Source organism: Carcharodon carcharias, chromosome 14 (genome assembly GCF_017639515.1).
Source record: "Carcharodon carcharias isolate sCarCar2 chromosome 14, sCarCar2.pri, whole genome shotgun sequence".
Lineage (NCBI taxonomy): Eukaryota > Metazoa > Chordata > Chondrichthyes > Lamniformes > Lamnidae > Carcharodon > Carcharodon carcharias.
The window spans coordinates 127,568,521-127,592,112 of record NC_054480.1 but is presented as its reverse complement, the minus strand read 5'-3'; the positions used below and the strand labels follow the sequence as shown (position 1 = coordinate 127,592,112).

At 41.5% G+C, this 23,592-nt stretch overlaps 1 protein-coding gene across 1 annotated transcript in view; it reads right to left on the bottom strand.

Annotated features, from left to right (window-relative positions):
- The window catches only part of mau2 (MAU2 sister chromatid cohesion factor), a 62,431-nt gene extending 39,731 nt beyond the window's left edge, over positions 1-22,700 (bottom strand). Inside the window, exons 1-7 of the mRNA XM_041204217.1 lie at positions 22,363-22,700; positions 14,501-14,518; positions 12,176-12,241; positions 8,045-8,140; positions 5,082-5,176; positions 3,721-3,748; positions 2,220-2,375 (exon numbers count right to left, since the gene is read on the bottom strand). Of these exons, the coding sequence (XP_041060151.1) occupies positions 2,220-2,375; positions 3,721-3,748; positions 5,082-5,176; positions 8,045-8,140; positions 12,176-12,241; positions 14,501-14,518; positions 22,363-22,692 (789 nt within the window). The 5' untranslated portion in view covers positions 22,693-22,700. The remainder of the gene's footprint in view (positions 1-2,219; positions 2,376-3,720; positions 3,749-5,081; positions 5,177-8,044; positions 8,141-12,175; positions 12,242-14,500; positions 14,519-22,362) is intronic.
- Between the last annotated feature and the right edge of the window lie 892 nt (positions 22,701-23,592).

Genomic DNA, 23,592 nt, shown 5'->3' with positions numbered 1-23,592 from the left:
TCCTCATAGTTACAATTCTTTACCCATGGAATCATTCTTGCGAATCTCCTCTGTACTCTCTCCAATGCCTTCACATCGGGAAAGTTGTTCTCTAAGTGCATGACTTATTTTCTTCAGCTCCTGTGTAGGTCTACACTTTTGATTCACACTGAAGTGTCAACATTTAAGCTATAAATTGCCATGTCAACACAAACTTTTATGCTAAGGTTCATCCACAAGCGTGGCAAATAATTTTCTGGGGTTGCTTATTGCTCAGCTCCTGACCTCTTCAGTTTCCAGGAATATTTAATGCAAGGCTGCTGTGCTGAGGCAGCAAACTGTGCTGAACACACACTTAGAATATCCAAGGGCCAGGACATAGCAGACTGCTCCCCCAGACCAGGACACATCATTCATCAGAGAACTTCATAACACAGGCACAGGTCGTTTAGCCTCAACTGTGCACAGGTATTTTTCTCCACCGGAGTCGTTTAGCCTAATCCTACTCTCTCTTGCTCATTCTCCATATCATTTCATATTTCCCTTCTTCAAGCAACTATCTAATTCCCTTTCAATTGTACCGGTGGACTCTGCTTCAATAATGTTTTGTGGCAGAAAATTCACTATACTTATTTTTGCTGAAAAAGAGAGACATTTTTTGTCGAAACTTTTTGTCTTGCATTTATTAGGATAATTCACAAGAATATCAAATGTAAAGGAAACAACAATTTATACTGTACGAAGAGAGAGTTGGTTGGCAAGTGGACTCTGATTGGTAGAGGCGTTGCCACAGGGAATGCACCAGCGAACGGCTGTCACTTAATTATTTAGCTGAAACAGGCGCAATATATGTACGTATTCTTTTTGTCTGCAAAGAACAGGACCATGTGTTAATATGTGTACCTTCTGGTACATACAAATGTGCCAACCTGCGAACCTGACGGACATACTTAAATTGGTTGTCAGCGTAATTCTTAGCACACTGAGGATTATTTAGCAAATGTTGTCCAATTGCAGAATCACATCTAATGTTGGACACTGTTTTGAGTTTTGCAAGCATAGCCTGGTTGGGTATGGTCTGTACCTTGAACAGCTGAAGGGGCATGCTGTTTGATACAATCCGCCAGTCTTTGGGGCATACATACGGCCTACATACATGGCATCACATTGGCACCGAAATTCATATCCCACATAACTCATTTGTGTGACAGGCAGAACATCTTTTTGGCTTGATGGCAGTATCCTGTTTGTGGTGAATACCACTCCTGTTGCTACTGCATCGTAGTGCTAAGAATTGTTTCAGCAATACTCAAGTTCTGTACTACTAAACGGCTGTTCATATTATCCTCTGCATAAAGATTTTTTTCTTTACCTCCATTTTAATTCCCCTTGCAATGAGTTGTGCCCGCTTGCTGCTATCCTACTGATTGGTACGAACGATAAGTTATTTTTTAGCCCGTCATCATCCTTCTCAATCTTGAAAACCTGCTTCAGGCCACCTCTGAACCTTTTCAGTTCCCGTGAAAAACTCACCTAGAATTACAGCACAGAAACAGGCCATTCAGCCCATTTCTCTAACCGTACTGCATCTTACCCCATGAGCATACCCTTCTATGCCTTTCTCCTCTTAAAAGTATTAATTCCAATTTCCTCAGCTACCTCTTCTGGTACAGTACTGAGTTTGAAATTATCACTTTCTGGGTACTGAAGTTTGTCCTGAATTCCCTACTGGATTTATTAGTGACTTTCTTATTGTTATGACACTAGTTCTGTACTCCCCTAAAAGTGGAAACACATTCTCTATATATGCCATAGCAAGCGCCTTCATAATTTTAAAGACCTCTATCAGATCACCTTAGCCTTCTCTTTTATAGAGAAAAGAGCCCCAGCCTGATCAGCCTTTCTTCTGATCCAGCCAGAAGCACTTCACAAATCACCCAAGTCTACTTTAGCATTGCCACCAGCTGCACAACTTGCATAACAGGAGCCAGCAACACTAGCACTGTGCCCAGTGTATTGTAATTGCACACTCAGCATTCAGGCCAGAACCAACACTCTCACATCCTTTTGGAATGATGAGAATGGGTCAGATTTTATTCCAGGCCCTGTGGCCCTCTTTTTCTAAACTATTTCTCTCATTGGCCTATTTATACAGCTATGGTACTGTATTTCCCCACTCCACTTCTGCTGCTGCCTCCACCTTTGTGCTGGAAATTTTTAGAGGAATTCTCTTTGCTCACCTGCCCTGCGTCCAGGTAGTGTGTGACCTGTAGCACCAGGAAGAAGACACGTAGTGACTCCTTCTGTATGGGATTACCCTGCCAGTTCTCCACAATCTGGCCACACAGAGTCAGGAGAGGGTGAACTTCCTGCAGCTTCCGCTCCATCAACAGCAGCTGGAGACCAACAAGGAGAACACACCAACATTAAAAATCACAACTACAACCTAAAGCAGCATTTAAACAATCACCATCAATCAATTATCATTGGCACTCCTGTGACTGCCCTCCAAACCTTCTCTATAAAGCAGGGACACAAACCCAAATGTTGTATCTGGGAGTGTCTATGGTCACTTTCCAATGACTCTGCCCCTTGCAGGATATGGAGGCTAAAATAGGATTAGCTTGTGCCCTTTTTGAAAGTATTTCCTCCTTCAAGAGGCCCCCTCCCCTCCTCATCGAGCTTATCCAGCTCAAAGATTTTGATACTTACTAGGGCTGGTCAGGTTACCTAACTGTTGTCTGGTACTGATTATCATGGGTATCACTGTCTACCGGCATTATGATAGCAGATTCTAACACCAGGGCTGTCTCCATATAAACAATGCTGCAAAATATCCCAGAGGGTTTTAAAAAGTGATCCTTTTTTCGGAGGGCAGGGTGATAAAAGATAGATTTGAAGTGTCTGAAGTATGTAAGCTCAGTTTGGTTGGTGGCAGCATTCTTGCTTGAGTCAGGAAATTGTGGGCTGAAGAGCTGCTCAGTATTGGATAGCATACATATTAGCTGGCAGTTCAGTGCCATCTATTATAAATTTTACATTTTTCAAAAAAGGACTTTTCTCCTTTGCCAATTTTCTCCACTCAATTTTTTACTCTGCAGTGGTTAAATTTTACAATCCCCTGTGAACTCCACTATCTCACCCCAGTGGCTAGTATTCATGCATAAGCCTGGACTGTGACTGTCAGCAGAGTATACACTGGGACATGGGCGTAGGGTAGCAGAGTCAAATTGGATCTGGGTCCTGGTTATTCACACACGTTCTTCAGGATAGCAATCAGGAGCTGTATAATTTCAGTTATCCCAACCCATTTGGACAAACTGGTGCACATCCGGTGCCAACCCAAACGAGGCTGGCTAAATAACCACAAACTGGGAGATTGAAAATGGGGAAGGGGCATTCTTGTTCTGTATGGCACGGCTACTCATTGGTGAAATGCAAATTCTCTATATTTCATAATCCACCTGGTTGCTGGGGTGGGCCACTGTTTCTTGGTACTTCTTTTTACCACTGAAGACAATTATCCAATGGCAAGAGCTGGATTTCTGCAGCTCTCCTTTCCAATCAACATTGAGAGAACACCTGTGAGTATGTTACATTATTCCACACACAGGATTCCTTAAGGTTCCCTGTATCAATTCGAAGATTTCTATAGTGACGGATTCACTAGCTGCAGATTAGAGAGTAAACTCTGCACAAAAGGTTGGGTGCTAATTTAACTAAATGAAAAAAAAAACTTACCATGCCTTTGCTTAAGAGGAAGAGTGCTCTGAAAGAGAAGAGAGACAAGTTTATACTTACAATGTGAATTTAATTTAATAATGTACACATGAAACTATAACCCATTTTAGGTAAATGACAAGGACAAATTTAAGAAAGTCAGAAAGTTAAATTAGCTTTTGCCTCTCCAGAATCCCATTCCAGAGGCTTGAGCACAGCTAACACTTCAGTGCAGTACTGAGGGAGCACTGCAGTGAAGGCCAGCTTTTGGACGAGATGTAAACTCATGGTCCGTGACCCTCTCGTGGGCATAAAAAATCTCACAGGGCTTTTTTGGAAGGGCAGAGGAATTCTCACCAGTATTCTGGGCCTCAACCAGCAACATTAAAAAGCAAGTTATCTAGTCATTATCACATTGCTATTATGGGCCATAGCAGAATGCAAACTGGCTGCTATATTTCCTACATTATAACATTAACTATACTTCAAAAGAAGTTCATTGGCTATAAAGCATTATGGGATGTTCCCAGGGCCATGAAAGACACTTCGGAAATACAAATCTTTCTTTATGATAAAGAAAACCCATCTCTTATAAAATCAGGAGGAATAGTAAAGACACACCAGGCTATTAATAGTTTAAAAATTAACACTCAAATGCTTTCTTTTATCCCAGGTGACATATGTGTAACACTGAGAGAGTGCTGCATGTTGAAGATGGGTGTTCTAGGTCACTGGGCTTTTTTCAAACATAGGAACAAATTTTTCCCATTGTCCTGGGACAACATACCTCTCTCAAACACCCAAAAAAAAAGGTGTAGTGCTGGACCAAGTTCCAGAAATAGAGAGAGGTGAGGCCAAGGAGTGATTTGCATACAACAATGAGAATTTAAAATCTGAGGCGTTAACAAAGTAGCTTCGCATTGTGTCTTCACCAAAGGTCCCACACCTCCTAGAAGAAATTAAAGGATTGTGATCAGGGGCAAGTTAATATTTCCCTCCCTGTCCTGGACTACTGAGGCCCTTTCCAACACTCCAGCTGCTGCCAAATCAGCAAACTCAACACAGGCCAGAAAACAAGCCCAGGACTTTCCAGCCTTTACCAGCAGAGAGATAAAACCTTTAACAACAGCAGAATGCTTAATCTTAGAATGTGGAAGAATGATCCTCATGTTGTCGCTAGCACAAATGAAAGATAAAGAATTTTCTGCGTCTTTCTAGAAGCTTACATTTAAGACTGAAGGGCAAATTGAAGAAGGTAACAATTATACATTTGAAGCAGATATTCTGACACAGAAATCTGGAAAATTGGGGCTTTGGCTTATTTCGCTCGTCTGTGGGAACAGCAGGGTGGTAGCCCTCAATCCCTGAGACTTTGCCATTACCTTGTATATTCTGATCCCACTACTCTTGCGTACTCGGCTCCAACTCCTAGGAGGTCACATGCTGAAACCAAATCTTTTTCTAACGTGTGTAGTTGCTGGTAGGAAGGGAAACAAAGTGAGAAATAAAGGTTTTCTTTAAATTCTTATTACAGCCATCTTAATATGTGGAAATGTAAATTGTACAATTGAGATCAGCCTTCATCTGTCAGGACATCAATAGCCATGGTAATCAACACATCGAATGCTGTAGGCTTGGTTATGGGTCTACGAGGCACTAGACAGACTAACCTCCTGGTAGCCTTGTTTCTTTTCAATTTGCATGTCCCCACCCTGCCACCATTTGCAGATGACATCTGGTGCTGGGGTAAGACTGCAAGGATGCCAAGTCACGTCTGGTACCTCACGCCACTGATCTATCGGCTGTGTGGCATCTCTGCCACACTACAAACAGTCCATTAGAAGATCGTGAGAGTTATCAAGAGTGGGAGCCTTGGATGACTTTCCCTCACCACTTCATGAAATACAAAGGTCAAATGTGGCACCCCTATAACCTGAAACATGTTCCATGAGACTGAGTGTCAATGTAACAGCAATTGCATTCTCAAGGTTCAATAACAATCAACTTGATGATTGCAATTACATTAAGACAATTTCATTGTTAAAACAGGTGATGGGAATTAGCTCATCCATAAACGGGTACAGTTGTAACACTCCAGTTTGATTGCAAAGTTTTGTCTCCGGGTGTGATGTCCGGTAGAGGCAAAGGCGGGAAAGGTCTCGATAAAGGGGGTGCGAAATGGCACCGGGAAGTCCTCCGAGATAATATCCAGGGAATCACTAAACCTGCTATTCGCTGCCTCGCTCGTCGCGGGGGCGTTAAGCGCATCTCCGGCCTCATTTATGAGGAAACTCGCGGGGTTCTCAAGGTTTTCTTGGAAAATATAATCCGAGACTCGGTCACCTACATGGAACACGCTAAACGCAAGACTGTTACCGCCATGGATGTGGTTTATGCCCTGAAACGCCAAGGCCGAACTCTCTATGGGTTCGGTGGTTGAGAACTGTTAACAAAAACATATCAGTAACACTCCAGTTGACTCGTTGTAGGGTGGAGGTCGGGAATTACGAGTCCAGACAGGCCCTAGGAGTTGCCACGTGACTGGAGCAGGCTGCACATGTGCAGCCTGGTGTTTGTAGTTCTTTGGGTCAAGGGTGCTTGCGTAAAAAGAAATGTAACATTCCAGTGGGGAAAGGAACTGGGAGACTGTCACTCTGTTGAGCTGGTTGAAGAATAAAACCTGCTTGAGGTAAAAGACCAGCTTCGGACTCATTCTTCCCTTATATACAATTATTGGAGTTAATACTGAGGCAGGCATTTACAGAATTTGCTCCCTCAATACAAATAGTGGCCTATTTCTGGATCTTTGCAATTATGACTCTGTTGCTGAGATGAAAATAATTTGTCCGTTGTTTTATTGCTTTCCCCCTTTTAAAATGAAGAAGCACCTCATGACCAGTCAGTTTAATCTCTCTCTCTCTCCCACCTTTGCTAATTTTAGTGTACAATGATCTGGCTTAAACTAGAACTACAGCTTCTTCTTCAGCTTCCAAGGTGGAACCAGAAATGTTCAGTCTCCACTAAATTAGTTGATCTCAGCCAGGTAGCAATAATGACACTGGTTATAATCTTTTGGATGGGCCATTAAACTGAGACGCTACCTGCTCTCTCAGTTGGATATCAAAGATCCCATAGCATTATTTCGAAGAATAGCAGGGCAGTTCTCCCAGGTATTCTGGCCAATATTTATCTATCATGCAACATCAGTAAATGGGGGGTATGGTAGCAGTGGTTGTGATACTGGACTAGTAATTCAAAGGTCTGGACTAATGATCTGGAAATTGGAGTTCAAATTCCACAGCTGCCGAAAAAGTTAAATTCAATTAACTAAATCAATGTGAAATAAAAATCTAATGTCAATCATGGTGATCTTGGAAACTACCAGATTGTCATTAAAATCCATCTGGTTCACCAATACCCTTTCGTAAGGAAATCTGTTGCCCTTACTTGATCTGGATCATATATGACCCCAGACCACAACAATGTGGTTGACTTTTAACTGCCTTCTGAAATGACCTAGCAGGCTACTCGGTTGTATTCAACAAGATCGCCGCCTTTTTAAGGGCAATTAGGGATAGACAATAAACACTGGCATTGTCAGTGACGCTCCCCCGCTCCATGAATTAATAAATAAAAAAAGTTATCTGATCATAATCACATTGCTATTTGTGAGAACCTGCAGTGTGGAAATTGGCTATCACATTTCCTGCATTACATCGCTGGCTATACTTCAAAAGGTGCTTCACTGGTTGTAAATGCTTCAGGACATCCTGAGGTCATGAAAAGCATTATATAAATGCAATTCTTTGCTCCCTTATTTAATGCTCAGTGCCCAGAGGTCAGAGAGTGGATAGCCAACCAACACTCATTGTCCAGGTTTTAAGAAAGAATGGGCGCTTGTAACTAAGTGCCACAAATATACATGCTATTTGCTGATTTCGTTCCTTTCCTTCCTTGTGAAGAAACACCCAAGGTTTGGCTTTTGGTTTCACAGTTGAGCCATAAAGTGTAGCCACTCTTAACATTAATGATACAATGGAAAGGGAGGGTTGACAGCGGCTGTGAGTTGAACAGTACCCTATGAGAGTCAACACCTTGGGGAGGGGAGAGGAAAAAATGGAGAGGAAAGAACATATAAATGGAGTTTGTGAAATTAGAAGCTGTGGGGCAGATAATTGCACATGCAAACTCATTAGTTTCTACTTGGAACATCACCAGGCTGCCCAGAGGTAATCTGAGTTGAACAGCTTGTGATTCAACATTTCATGCGCTCTAATGCTAAAAATGTTCTTTCACTCTATGCCAAGAAACTCCCACTAGCCATACAAAAACAAAAGGTACATACTGCAAGCTGAAAGAGCAGTCGACAATGCCAATAAGGCGTTTGCTGAGAGATCTGTATCGCCTTCCGTAAAAGTGGTTTTGCTGAATCAACCAGATTCTGAAAAAGCAACAAAACATCATTATTTCAAACTAACATAGAAAAAGGCAGCATCTAATCCCACAGAAACACAATTAAAAGTAGTAAAGTAGTTATGCAACCAGATGTGAAATGCATGCATTACAACACACATGACGACTATAACAAAACTTCTCTGTGAAGTAGTAAGTTTGGAACTAGTTTTCTTTACTTTAGTTTTAGAGGTTTCTATTGCAGTCTTAACTCTAGCTGCCAACTTCTCTCAGTTACCACTGTTATCTATTTTATCAATAGCTGTATAGCAAGAACAGTTTTTCTACACTCCAAATACATTGCCTACTTCCCTCTATTAAAATTTCTACTTGCTGCAACGTTTCCTGTTCTATCTTGTTCTTTCTCAGATTCTCCAACCTGTGAAACTACTGTCCCTTCCAGCTGTAGCCTTCACGTGACCACTACTTCTTGCTTCATCTCATCTTCTCTTCAGCCCTGGCAGTGTCATCCACTATTGGCTTTCACCCTTCGCCTACTAGATATATTCACATATAAAAAGTAGCTATTGCATTAGATTGCCCTGCACCTGGGACCAAATTCTATCTGAAAAATAAAACAGTACAAGATGAGGATCAACATATTGTTCCACCCAAATCCTGTCAGATGGTGCCCAAGAATAGTTTCTCTGTTCTTCATTTCATTTCCATCAACTACTGCTCTGCTCCTTTCAGCATTATGCACCACTCTTGACTTTAGCACTGGCTCACCCTGCTGATTTTAAATCTCCCCTTCCTGTATCGAACTTGCTGGACTGTCAGGAATTTAAATCCATTGCAGGAGCGATAAACTGGATAAAGGTAGGAGGGAAGAGTTTCCTTTTAAATACCACCATGTTAGAGCAACAGGTTATAGACATGCTGTCACCCTACAGTTTTCTTTTACCTTACTTAACTTTGCTAGAAATGATGGTCCAAAGAATTGGAAAAATAAGCCCTGAAGATAAGAAAATCTATCCTCTGTAATTTAAAATTGATAGCAAGTGCTTGGACTGATATCAGGAGGAAAAGTTGCCAATTAAATATTACAGCATTGGAGAAGTGTAGATGCTGCCCCAAACAGTGATACCTAAACAGCTCCCTATTGTAAGAAATACACTGAAGTCATAAAAGGGAAGCAGGCCATGGGCCCAATTACCCTGTGACTATGTTTACCCTGCATGTGAACAAATAGCCTTAAGTCCCATTAACTCATCTTCTCCCCATACCCCTTCATTTAGTCTTCTTTCATCCACCTATCCCAGCTAATCTTCAACGTCAACAGTTTCTGTCTCAACCAATGATCCTGAAGGTGAATTCAATAATTTCACAGCCTTCTTCTAAGCCTCTTTTATTTCTTCTTCTATCTATAGCCCCTAATTATAAGTCACCACTGAAAGCAGTCTGCTCTGCTATATACAGTTCCATCCTTTCATAATTTTGAACATGTCTATCATTGTCCTGAAATCTGCGCCATTCTTGTGAAGGAAGAAACATTTTTTCAAGTCTTTCTTCATATTTTGTTGTGAAAACTGAGTTCATAGTTCATGTGTTTTAGAATATGTCTTTTAATTTTAGGATATAACTTGTAGTTTTAAGAATTAAAGTCTAATTGCAGAAAATGGGATAAATGCAATTAAAGTGAGCTTGCAGTCTATTATACTTAAGAAGCTACAGCCATGTTGATTTAAGGGGGTTAACAGCTAGAAAGGGAAGGTCATAAAACAGCAGGTGGGCTTACTTAGTTAAAGAGCTGGAGGTGTGAGATCCCCAACCTTGCAGCAATGGCATTCCAGAAAGATGTTTTTGCTTTGGGAGTTAGTGTTAAATTAGTTTAAAAGCATTCAGTAAACCCTGAAAGGCCGTAAAACCAATTTACTTCATCAGATCAAAAAAAATTGTAAGTGAGGGATAATTGACTTAAAGATCGATTTGAGGATGCCCCAAAGCAGGTTACATCGTCACGGAGAAGGGTGAAGCTTAGGGAGGTTCTCTGGTTTCAATTTATCTGGGTGTTTGCTGGGAGAGGTTTTTAGTTGCAGTTTAGACCTGATGTGGTTTGCAGTTTGCTGAGAGACAATAGCTAAAGTAAATGACAGTTAGATAGGCACAGGAAGAAATTAACTCCATCGTTGACCACACTGAAGGCAGGTGAGGCTTAATCTCAATTTTGAGCTTTGAGAGAACAGAGCTGGAAGATTCTCTAGTTTGAAACTAGTGGAAGTATCTGGGCCCCACAATGTCTTATTGCAAAATAAATGAACAAGCAGATTAGCTTGGAAGTATTGAAAAATAACCCGAACAAGGAACTGAGGCATCCACAGTCAAGAAAGGGCAAATGAAGTCTAAGAATAGCTGCAGCTGAAGAGAATTCTCCAGAAGACTGTGGCATACTTATAGGTGGTCCCGACAGAAGTAAATAACTAAGATTGATGTGTCTTATAAGAGAGTTCTTAGGGGAAGTAGGAAGTAAGCCTGAGCGTATAACATACAGTTATAAATGATATTGTTAATTAATCGTGCTTTTGTTTAAGTTTTCTATACAATAAAGTTTGTTTTGTTAAAAAAGTGGTGTAATTCTATTGGTTAAAACAAAGTACTCTGATTTCTTTTTAAACGTTAATAGTCATTAACCAGATTGTACTATCTGTATTTCCTCAAACCAGGCAGCATCCTAATGACTTTGCATGGTACCCTCTGTAGTCACAGCATCCTTCCTATAGCGTGAAGCCCAATAACAGAGCTCTTCTTAAGGCTTTAGATAACATCAATTACTTCTTGGCTTTTAAATTCTATGCCTCCTCTTGTAATAAAATCTAGAATTTAATTAGCTTTTTTAAATTTTATAAAAGTTCTAGCAACCAGGAGAGCTGCCTTTAATGTTCTACGCAGCTGTACCCTCAAATCCCTCTATTCTTCTACCACACAAAATCTGCTTCCTTTCCCAGTATTAACATTGCTGTCATTTTTAACTAATGTATATCATCATACACTTACTGATGTTACATTCCACTGGTCATTTTTTAATGCATTCTATTTTATCACTAGACCGTTGTGGCTTTTTTGCTCTCCCAAAGCATTAACTCTGCTTCTTATTTTGTTATCTTCTGCAAATTTCAACACTATTCCGTGTACGGAAACAACAACACCAATACAGACAGGGAACAGAAATTGCTCCCGGAACTGATTCCTGGACACAATATCCACACCCAACCATTCTGAGAAAAACTAACCTCAACTCCTACTCTGTTTGTTCCCTTCTAACCAAATTTCAATCTAGTTCATTGTTCCCCTAATTCCATATCCCCTTAATCTTCTCCAGTAATCTCCGATGTTGTAAAAGGCTTGCTAAGATCCATGCATACCATATCCGCATCATTTCCCCCCCCATTTAAGTCTGTTACCATTTCACCAAATCCTACAAAGTTTGTCAAGCATGACTGCCCCTTTTGAAATTCGTGCTGGAAACTTACATCTATTTTCTTTTTATCTACGATTTCATCCTCAATGATGCCAAGATTTTCCCTATCACAGATGTTAAGCTTACTGGCCTGTAATTTCCTGTGTTAGCTCTGTGCTCCCTATTGAAAATGCATAGTGTGCTGTCCACTGTCCAAATCCTCCAGCAAACATTCACACTTACTGGAGCCTTGAAATCCAGAACGGCATTCTGAGTTTTATATGTATAAATATATTTTAAGTTAAAGGCTCCCATTAAAGGTTTAAAAAAAAAAATCTTTGATTGCTTTGGTGACATTGAAGGCTCAAAAAACATTTTTAAAAAGTGTACAGAAGTGGGTAACAGAAACAGAAAACACCCATTTCCCAACTACGCCTACTAGACTCTTCCCTGTCAGCACAATCACATGCTGTGAACTCCATTTTTATTTGATTCCGATTGCATTTAGTCCTGATCAAACACCTTGTGGATAAGGTGTTGAGAAAAGTAGGTTTTCCTAATATGCCAGATTAGAGGAAATTAAATGTGAATTGATTTCACAAACTTTTATAAAAACAAAAAGCTTACCTGGTGGCAATATAACTCTGACAGAAGACTGGCTGCTTCAAATTTGATATCTTCAAACTGTGGAATCTAATACACACAGGTCAAGGACAAACCACATATAATTAGTTGGAACATACAGTAGTACTAAACCCTCTCTTCCCTTCCCTATTTCCAAAAAGGTAGCATCTTTAACTCAGAGGGCAGAAACATGAAGAACTAATACAGTTAACAGTACAAGGTTCTCCAGAATATGTTTCTTTAACCTGCCTGTTGTGCAATTTCCAAGAGCATAATTGACATTTGAACAATTCAGCAAAAGTAATCAAGAGATCAACTGAATAACAAGTTTTAACAGCACACTGGGTTAGTAACCGCTCCAGAGAAATAATTCAGTTCACTTGCACCCATCAGACACAATTTTCCCATCTCTTCCTCCACTTATGTCACCGTTATTGCTGCCTGAAACAAACAGATTTGAGGTGCTGCATTATGACTCAGCAGATGCGTGTCCAGGACAGGGGTTCAGGCTCATAACTCAATGGGATGGGGGTTTGGGTGTGAAGCTCCAATAAGATGCCAAGCCAAAGGTGTGGTGACCAAGAGTTTTTTTGAAAAGATTTGTTTTAAGGAAGATTTTAAAGCAAGAGAGGGAGGTGGATAGAATGAACCATTTAGAAAAGGAATTCAGGCTATGAGGTTTAGGTGGCCTGCTAATCGAACAGTGGGGCAGGGGTGGTTTGACAGTGTTAGAGGAAGGATGAGTTGCAGGGGAACGGGTGGAGAAGGGTGATTGTAAGGTTGAAGGTTATGGGGATTGGGATGGATGACGCCATGAAGGGATTTATACCCAAGTACGAATGCTTTAAATTGAAGGCTTTGGGGGACTGAGTACCAAAGGTTAGGTCCGCAAGGAAAAGGTGATGGGTGAGCACAACCTGATAGAGAGCAGAGCAGAGCTTTGGATGAGATGAAATTTAGAAAGGTACAGGATGGGTGGCAAGCCAGAATAGTATTGAAATTGGCGTTGGAGGCAACAAAGGTACTGATGAGAATTGTAGCAGCAGATAGTCAAAGGCAGGGTGGGGGTGAGCAATGTTATGGAGGAACATAAGTGATCTTTGTGATGCAAAGGGTCTGGGGTTGGAAACTCAGCATAAAGCTGAATAGGACACAGATGCTGCAAACTGTCCGTTTTAGCCTGAGATAGTGACCAAGGACGGGGATGAAATCAGTCTAAAGGATACAGTGTTTGGAGTGGAGGCCAAAACAATGGCTTTGGCCTTCCAAGTGTTTTCACTGGAGAAAATTGCAGCTCATCCATTTCGGACATCGGATGAGCAGTGTGACAACACAGGCAGTGGTCGACACAAGTGGTGGGCAGGTAGCGCTGGGTGTCATCAGCGTACAAATGGAAGCTGGCCTCAAGATGTCAATAGTATCGCCAAAAGTCAGCATGTGACTGAGGGAGAAGAACAGGACAGAGATAAAACTTTGGATGTCTCCGGAGACAATGATGAAGTGACAAAGGAACCCACTGCTGGTGATCCTCTGGTTGGGGTGGCATACAGAGCATGACTATGAAGCAACACTAGTGTAGGCCTGAGGACAAATCAGCCACTCTAGAAGCCAGGATGGACAGGTAGCAGGATACTTAGAAGGTACAACAAAACAGAAACTAATTACAAAATGAAATTAAGAAATCAGAAGAATGTTTTAGAAAGTATTAGTATTTGCTATTAAAAGAACTGCTGTGTGCTGTGGGCCACACACCATCCTGACTCAGAACTATATCGCAGTTCCTTCACTGTTTTTGGGTCAAAAATCCTGGGGCTCCCTTCCTGGCAGCACTGTTGGTGTATCTACACCACATGGACTGCAATGGTTCAAGAAAGCAGTTCACCACCACCTTCTCAAAAGTAATTAGGGATGGGCAATAAATACTGGCCTAGCCAGCAACGCTCACATTCAATGAATGAGTATGAAAAAAAACCCTGCAAAATTTGTTTAAGAACATTTTTCTTTCTGCATTTTGCAGTGATTCAGATTCAGTACATTGCTGTTTAAGGTATCATTTTCAATCCAGATAGGGTAAATCCATCTAAAGACCAGAGCTCTTTATTCAAAACTCTTTTGCGATACCAAGCAGCAAATATGCCAGACATCACACTGCACTGAATTACTTGCCCTAGGTGTAAATCATCAAGATTACCAGAAAATAATCTGCAGTTGATTAGCAAGAAAACAAAACAGCAGCATCACTATGAAAGAATTTTCCTCTTCACACAAACCACTGCAATTAGATAGAAGCTGCAGGCATGAACTTTGTGTTTTTGAAAAAAAGGATACTTGTTGGGATATTAACCACTGAAAGAGAGAGAAAAAAATCAATTAATCACATTTGTTATGCTGAATTCAGTTAAATTCATTTTCCAATAGAACAGGGCTTAACACTGAACCCACTCCACAAATGATTTTATTAACCAACAGAACATTAAACAATCTCTCCTTCTCATGAATGAAACTTTACTTTTTAACATGATGTAACCATAGAAAAGTTACGGTGCAGAAAGAGGCCATTCAGCCCATTGTCTCTTTGTTGATTTAAAAACCCAACCTTGATGCTGCAGAATCATTACTTCCCGATTTATCTCCTCTTTTAAATCTCAGTTCTTAGCACCTGTGACTTGGACTTCAGGTTTTTCTTAGCCTTATTGGTGCTCTGAGCTTCATCTAGGTTTTTAAAAGGATAATGCATACCAGGACAATCACCACCACTGTTTCAACCTGTTCTAAAGCTAGAGATTCTGGATACCCCACTTTACTCTTCAGGAGAGATGGAAAGGCCTTAAAAAGGAAAATTTCCAGGATATTAGCAGGAATGGGGCACTTCAATTACAAACAGAGGTTGGAAGAGTTTGAATTATTCTTGTTGGAACACAGAAGGCTAAAATGTAACCTAATCAAAGTTTTCATGATGATGAATTTTGATACACTAGATAAAGAAATATTACATCCTCTGTTGAGTGGGTCAATAACCAGAGGTCAGAGATTTAAAATCATTGACAAAAGATTCAGAGCAGAGTTATTGGGATCTACTCGAAAAGGTGGCAAAATCTGATTCCATCAATAATTTAAAAAGGAAATTGGACAGGCACTTGAGGATTACAGGGTTACAGAAAAAAAATTGAGGATGTGGGATTAGAGCATGACTGACTGAGGCAGCACAGATATGACAGGCTGAATAGCCTACATACGAACATACAAATTAAGAGGACTAGGCCATTCGGCCCTTCAAGCTTGCTCCACCATTCAATGAAATCATGGCTGATCTGATTATAACCTCAACTCCACATTTCTGCCTACCCCTGATAAGCTAGGGGGTGAAAGATTATCAAGAATCTATCTACATCTGCCTTAAAAATATTCAAAGATTGTGCTTCCACCGCCTTTTGAGGAATAGAGTTCCAACCCTTTGACTCACAACCCACAAGCCTCCTCCTGTTTTGCAAGTTTCAATGATTCCACAGATCCAAGAAACCTGCAGTTCAATATGATGAAAAGTCATTTTAAGCCACAAACTCCTTGAGCAGTATTGAGAGGGATGAACACCTCAGAGTAAATATGCTCAATTAGGGTTTGCATTCTACAGTTAAAGCACACAATGTACAAATATTAACAAATCAATGGCTTACAGGAAGATAGCTGTGTGAATTAACACATTTTGTTAGGAGGAATGAGGAGAGACAATATAAAATAGAAGGTAAAAGTCTAAAGTGGGTGCAAAGCAGAGGGATCTGGGGGTATATGTGCACAAATCATTGAAGGTGCAGTTGTGAATGTGTTTATTAAAGCATAAAGGATCTGGGTTTATAAATAGGTCAGAGAGTACAAGTGCAAGGAAGTTATGAAATATGAATAAAGCAACAGTTTGACCTCAACTAGAGTATTGTGTCCACTTCTGAGCATCACATTTTATGAAAGATGAGCAGGCATTAGAGATGATGCAGGAAAGATTCACGAGAGTGTTTGCAAAAAGGCGGGCGAGAGAGACTAAGCGAGTTGCTCTTTTAGAAAGCCAGCAAAGACATGACGGGCCAAATGATCTCCTGTGCTGTAACTATTTTATGAGCCTATGATAAACGAGTTGAGAAAACCAGCAGTGAACATATAGTTTCACCCTGCCCACAAGCCCTTCAGAATTCCTGGCTCCAACATCAAATCAGGAATACGGCACTGGCACAGAATAAACAACAACTTGCATTTATAGAGCACCTTTAATGTAATAAAACTTCCCAAGGTGCTTCACAAGAGCAAGAAACAAAATTTGACACTGAGCCATGCAAGGTGATATTAGGACAAGTGATCAAAAGCTTGAACACAGAGTTAAGTTTTAAGGAGTGTCTTAAGGGAAGAGACAGAGGTAGAGAGGCAAAGGGTTTTAGAGAGGGAATTCCAGAACTTAGGACTTGGGTAGCTGAAGGTATGGCCATCAGTCATGCAGTGATTAAAATCGGGAATGTAAACAAGACTAGAATTGGAAGAGTGCAAAGATTTCAAAAGTTTGTAGGCTTGAAGGCAGTTATAGAGTTGGAGGAGCATGTGAAGCCATGGAGTGAATGCTTCAGTCATAATCTAATGGTAGTAACAAGAACATCACTGTGCACTTATCCAGGATTAAAATCCTTGAAAACGGTACCTGATGTGTTGAGATCTAGGAAATATATCTTCTCATTCAAAAATAAAAATTAGGTTTGCTGCAAACATCAGCAGATCCACTGAGGTGTCAAGAAATAAAAGGCAGGGTAAGATTTTGGAGGAGCAGACCTCCAGCTAAAACCGAAGGGCTTAATGCATATTTTCAGCCTTTTCAGTTTTTAATTCTCTACATTTTTAATGACTGTCTTGCAAATTGGTTACCCAATCAGTTAGTTCTAGGCCTAAGCAGCTTTCTCACCCCAAAGTCACTCTGCTGTATGCTGCAAGAAACTGCTGGCTTCTTTCTCCGGCACCATTTCATCATATAACTGTAATGATTTTTGTCATGTAGGCAAACTAATAGCAATTTCTCACACAGCAAGATCACAGCAATGAGGGGAACAATAAACTAACTGGTGCTGGTTGATGGAGGAATCTTGACTAAGATGCTACTTCTTCTTTGGTGCTGGGTCAATATATTGGAATTCGCTAACCAGTTGCAGGAGCATCATCAGCACAAAGGACTACAACAATTCAAGGAGAAAGTCACCACCATCTTCCCAAGGCAACAAACTGGGGTCTTTCCAGTATCTTACACATATGGAGGGCAAATTATTTAATAGAAAAAAAAAGTCTGGTCTAGGAACAGCTGGTCTGCAAGCCAGCCACATTTTGCCTGGAAGGTTGTCTCTCTAAGGGGATCATGAATATGATCATAGAAAGTCTAAAAACAGCTAAGGAACAGGCAACACATGGTAGCTATCTGTCATCGTAGCAGTTATGGCACTACAGGACACTGCACCTGCTACAGCTTTAATCCCCAAAAAACTTTGAAAACTCTAATTAATTTGGTACCTATCAAACAGTATTCCCGTATGCAAGACAAAGCTTAGACAAAAGTTTTAAAAAGTATATTAACACCCCAGTGTCAGAATTCTGTCTCGATGATATTCTGCCATGTATAATGTGGATAATAACCATGTATAATACTCAACATTAATGTTTAATTGCAGTATGCCATGCAATAACAATTATTTCTCACTTCTGCAGGTGCATGATGCACACAATGCACTTGTGTACAGTGATAGCAAACCCATCTTGCACTAGTATCAAAAATGCTGCAGTACATCAACTTAATTAGCATCATCGCAACATGCAGCAACAGCCAACGAAAGTAATATAAGACTGTGCATTATACAGACTTAACATCACCAAACACTGAAACCACAAGCTGCAAACCGAAAGCAGAGAGTCATATATCACCAATAGAAACTAAACTCAAATTACAAATGCTGACAAAATTGTGAAAGGGACTCTGATCACACCAAAACAGAGGCTCACCATCAAAACACAAGGAAATTAAATGACAAATCTCAGTGCAGCGGCTCAATGAATCAGTGTATTCTGGAATGTAACACTAAGCCAAGTTCAATCCCTGACCTGTGTTGAGATAGCAATCTCAAACAACATCAATGAAGTATCACAACCAGTCTCACTGCTCCCAGATTAAGGGCGAGGGAAATAGATCAGTCAGGGTTCCCCACTCTTGATCGCTTTCTGGGGGAAATACTCGTCCATATAGTTCAACAAGGGAGCTGCTCCCCTATTCTCACCCTAGCCTTGTCAAAAATGCAGTAGCACTCATTGTCCCAGCTCACACACAATGATTGCTTATTTGGTATTGGAAGGCTGCTGCTGCCATGGAATCATATATTGGCTATATCTAAACATCATTGTTGGTTGAAACAACTGCAACTATCGATAACCTGCCTTAAGGTAAAATTGTGCTTCATCATCATTACCAACTGACTTCAAATTTCCCAACAATACATGAACAAATTCATAAAAGATAGATGGAAATGTAACTCAATCTTACAATACAGAGGGTTAAATGTCATTTAAAAAAAAAACTGGGAGAATTTAGCCCTCAGATACTGTAAGCAAAAACAGAGACTTGCTGTTTTGATGTGTTCGTGAAGCTCCATCACTCTGTGCTATGGACTTCCAGTTCATGCTTTCAAACCTCACAATAAGTGCCAGCTCAGTTGTGGTCAGTATAGGAGGAGATCTGGTATTTCCCCACATGAAGGGAATAATGGGGGTTTCCCCACAAATACTCCCACCAAATATGGCAGAGCAATGGGCTGGCGCTGCTGCACCAACCAGCTACTGACAGTGGATGGTACTGAGAGCCACAAGAATGCAGAAGGAAAGAAAATGTATAGTTCATCCTTTTACCATGGGACATTTTTTTAACTTTCCTTTTAATTCCCACTCACACCTCTTCCCAACCATCACAATCACGCTCCAGAGGCTGGTTCTCTGATATTTTTTCTATTCCTTGTTGAATATTGATTACTTATGTAATGCTCTGTGCTCTCATTGCTTATCTCTGCTGTGCCTCACATTTTCCACTTAAGACTTTTATCCCTTTCACTATGCTCTAAAAATGTCAGTTTGGCTCAGCGGTGCCTAACATTGGGTATGGGCTAGGAAGTTAATTCACATTACCAGTTTCTGAACAGTAACTGTGGTGAACGTCTGTGGTAATTTCAAAAAGAGAGGTGGGAGGGGCAGGGATGTAAATAGTGTTTTGGTGAAGCACCAGAAAACAATACTTTTATTTCTATAAGGCTTTCTCACTGAAATGTTTTAAAATGCTTCATTGTGTTAATTTGTTTGAAGTGTGGGGACTGCTGTGTAGGTGAATACGAGTTATTTTGTGGAGTCATGGGATCAATGTCCAGTTAATCTGCTTTTGGGTGTGACAGAGCATAAAGTTGGGCAGGAGGTAGGGAAATCCTTCTTCTTCTAAAGGTGCTTTCGGATCTGAAACACGGACAATACCTTCTTTTAACATCTCATTCAGAACAAAGCAATCAACTGTCTCAGCCGAATATATGTGTGATATACTTAATTGGAGCTTTCTTAGGGTGTTAGCCATTGTGTCACTGCAAGTTCTTTCTAATCTTCGGGGTCAGATTAGTTTGGAATAAAGAGTAAAAATGCCCATTCTTGTTCTGCTGGCACCTAGACACACTGTGCTGGATTCTCTCCTTATGCTTGACTTAGTTTGTGTCAATTGACAGCAAAGTGATACATTTGCCCAAGGAATAAATTGACAATTGTATCACTGTAATTTTAGCCTGGGATTTTAATCTCTGAATGATGCACTGTGGGTATCAGAAGTACAGAGGACAGCGAGGACCATTCATGTATTTAACACTACTTGGAAATAAGAGGATGGCTTCATATCCCATGCATAGAACCATAAAGTCTAATTGATTAATTTATATACATTTTGAACCAAGCTTTTTCTATTAATTGGTCTTTATTTTAAGTCCTGCACTGACTTAAAGACCTGTGTACAAACATAAACTTTTAACTAGATAAGTAGCAAACTTTTCAAAAATGATCAAGGATTAAATACCAACCGTATGGAGGAAGAACACGTTGCGACATTCAGAATCTATTTTCTGCTCAAGACACTCAACAGGACAATAATAGAATATGCACCACTTTCCTGGATGAGTGCCACTCCAAGAACACTCAAAAATCTTGACACCATCCAGGACAAGCAGCTGCTTGATCATCCACCACCTGAAACGTTCGTTCCCTTCACCACCTCTGAACCATCTACAAGATGCACTGCAGCAACTTGCCAAGCTACTTCACCAACACCTCCCAAACCTCTTTGACCTAGAAGACCAAGGGCAGCTGGCGCATGGCACAGCCACCTTCTGCAAGTTCCTCTCCAAGTAACACACCATTCTGACTTGGAAATATATCACAAGGTCAAAATCCTAGAGTTCCCAATCTAACAGTACTGGGGAACACCTTCACCAAATGGACTGCAGCAGTTCAAAAAGGCAGCTCACTACCATCCTCTCAAAGGCAACTGGGGATGGGCAATAAATCTGACCTTGCCAGCAAAGCCCACACCCCGTGAATAAGTAAATAAAGCAAAAATAAATTTTTAAAATCCTAGGAGAATGTAATTGGATTAGTCTAACTTACTGAGTGTCATCAGCCATTTCTGGGTCACAGCAGTTAACTTGTTTACTTCCTGGTTCTCACTCTCGCTGTTCCCTGTCTCATTTTGTTTGCCTCGCTGCAACAAATACGTCACATAATCTATTCCTGCAATCTCCACTTATATGCTATCCTTTCTGTGCAGGTAAGTCTGGTTACTCTTTCAATTTGGCATGAAGGCTGAATAGCTTCTTCCTGTGTTATTAAGATTCTATGATTCTGTTCTCTGGGAGGTCTCATGGCACAGCCATAGGGTCTAGACCAGAAGCTCCAGGTTCAAGACCCAATTCAGGGCTTGATGGCCATGAAAGGTGCATTCATAATTTGGCCAAACAGGTTAATCATCATCCTGTAAACCCTTCCAATATGCCTGACGGTGGACGATAAGAGTGGGAGTGTGTCCTGGTCAGCCATATTGGAGAAGACAAGGGCAAACCACTGAAGTACTTTACTAAGCATAATCATGGACCAATTGTGGTTGCCAATGCCCTCTTAGGCATGGTACCTGGAGGAGGAGGATTCATTTCTCTAACTCTGACTGCATGGTCACTCACAGATTAAAAGCAGTTGAGTGCATGGACAATATCAAAGAGATAGCAAAATTACAGAATTGCTTTAAGCATTCAAAAACAGACACAAACACATCTAAACACACAGAACTCTGTTTAACATTAAAAAAACATCAAGATAGATCAAATTTTTAAACAAATTCTCACCCCCATAAGTTAAGACTTGATGGGCTTTAGTCGCAGAAGGATGCAAATCTGACCTGCATCATCTCACTTCAATTCTACCCTTTTCAGCATTGAACATATACTGCAGCAGTATAAAAATAACCTGGAAGGGGTAAAACCAAGCTGAAGTTTCAGGGATAAGATGTCCCAAATTGAACCAGAATGCTAATCTCTCTTTATGGGTGATGATAGGATTTTTAAAAAAACCACCAGAATTTACTGTATATACAGTTTTCCTTTTGATCTCTGTTGACACAATTATTTCAGCGTCCTAATCAGCATTCACACCGCCAGCAATATCACCAAATACAAATTAACAAATCATTGGTCGCATTGCTGTTTTTGTGATCTTGCTGCCTTTGCGTCCAGAATAACACTTTGATGACAGACTTTTGCACATGCTACTTGATCTGCTGTGCCTTCTCTGCATTTTATCTGCTTCCACTCCACCACCATCCCTTTTTAATTGTTATATCCATTATAATATGATCTTTTATGCTGGGACCTTCTTTTGTCAGAGGTCTCATGAACTTTGAGGGGAAATCAATCCCCCTCCCACTGCCTTGCTGCTATTGCCCTGGGGATGCCCACCCAGTGGGTACAGGAGGGGATTGTTTCAATCAGATTGTTGGGATTGTTTATCTCCCTCCCTCAGCCTCTGGCTCCTATTGTGAAGCTTTCCCATCTCCTCTTCCCCCGCTCAGAGTGCCGCCCAGACTCTACCCGACCAGGGGTTACCCAGCTCACCGCCTTTTCCAGATGCGAGCGGGCCTGCTCGGTGTTCTTGGTGTGGTGGTAGAGGACACTGCCGAGCTGGAGATGGGTGCGGGCCTCGATGCGCTGCGACGGCTTGAACTGGAAGACGGCCTGCAGGCAGTGCACACACAGCTTGATCTTGGGCGGGCTGGCCGTGCGGAAGTTCTCGGCGAAACCCAGCAGCGCCAAGTACCAGGCGTCCGTGTACTGGGGCGGCTGCTGGGGCGGCTGAGGCTGGGACTGCGCTTGGGGCTGCGGCTGCTGCTGCTGAGGGCCGCTAGCGCCAACTGCCGCCATCTTACCCGCATCCGCCACAAACATCGCGAGAGGCTGCGGGCCCGGCCCGAGAACTGGGGGCGGGGCCTGGAGCAAGGGGCGGGGAGAGTGCGGAACCTGTTGACGGGGCGTGATCTCAGCGTGAGGGGAGGAGCGGAGAAGGCGCGGCCTGCGGAGGGGACGTCGTCCACTCGTCAGGAGCCAGGTAGAGGGGGCGTGGCTTGGTAAGAGGGCAAGGACCTATCTGAGGGGGCGTAGCCTAGTGTAGGGGGCGGCCTGGAGAAAAGGGCGGGACCTAAAGGAAGGGGCGTGGCCTGGAGGAGGGGGCGGGACCTGGGGAATGGGGCGTGGCCTGAGGACACAGCAGCTGCTGCTATTAAAAACCCAGAGTGACAGAGAAGTCCCAACACTGGCCTTGCCATTGATAACGCATCCCAGACAAACAAAATAGCTATTTACTCGGAGTAGTACATCACAGTTGGACTAACCACAACTGTGGTTACATGAACAGGCTCCTACGAAGTTTATTCTTTTTCTATTTGGTCCAATAATTCATATTCAGTTTACAACCTACTGCATTCCATTTAATGCAGTATTTGCTTTAGCCCATTATGGGAACCAGCAACCATTTTAATATGTAGAGAAATAAATACAAATTTCAAACAAAACGTTCGTTCAGTTGTTGGGAATTCTGTGGCAAGCAGTTCACCTCCTAACTTCCCAAAACCTGTCCACCATCTTACAATGCACACTCAGGAGTGTGATGGAATGCTTGCCACTTGCCTGGATGAGTGCAGCTCCAATACAAGAAACTCAACACCATCCAGTAGAAAGCAGCCCACTTGATTGGCACCCCATCCACCACCTTCAACATTCACTCTCTCCAAACCTGTTGCACAGTCACAGCAGTGTGCACCATATACAAGATTCACTGCACCAACATGT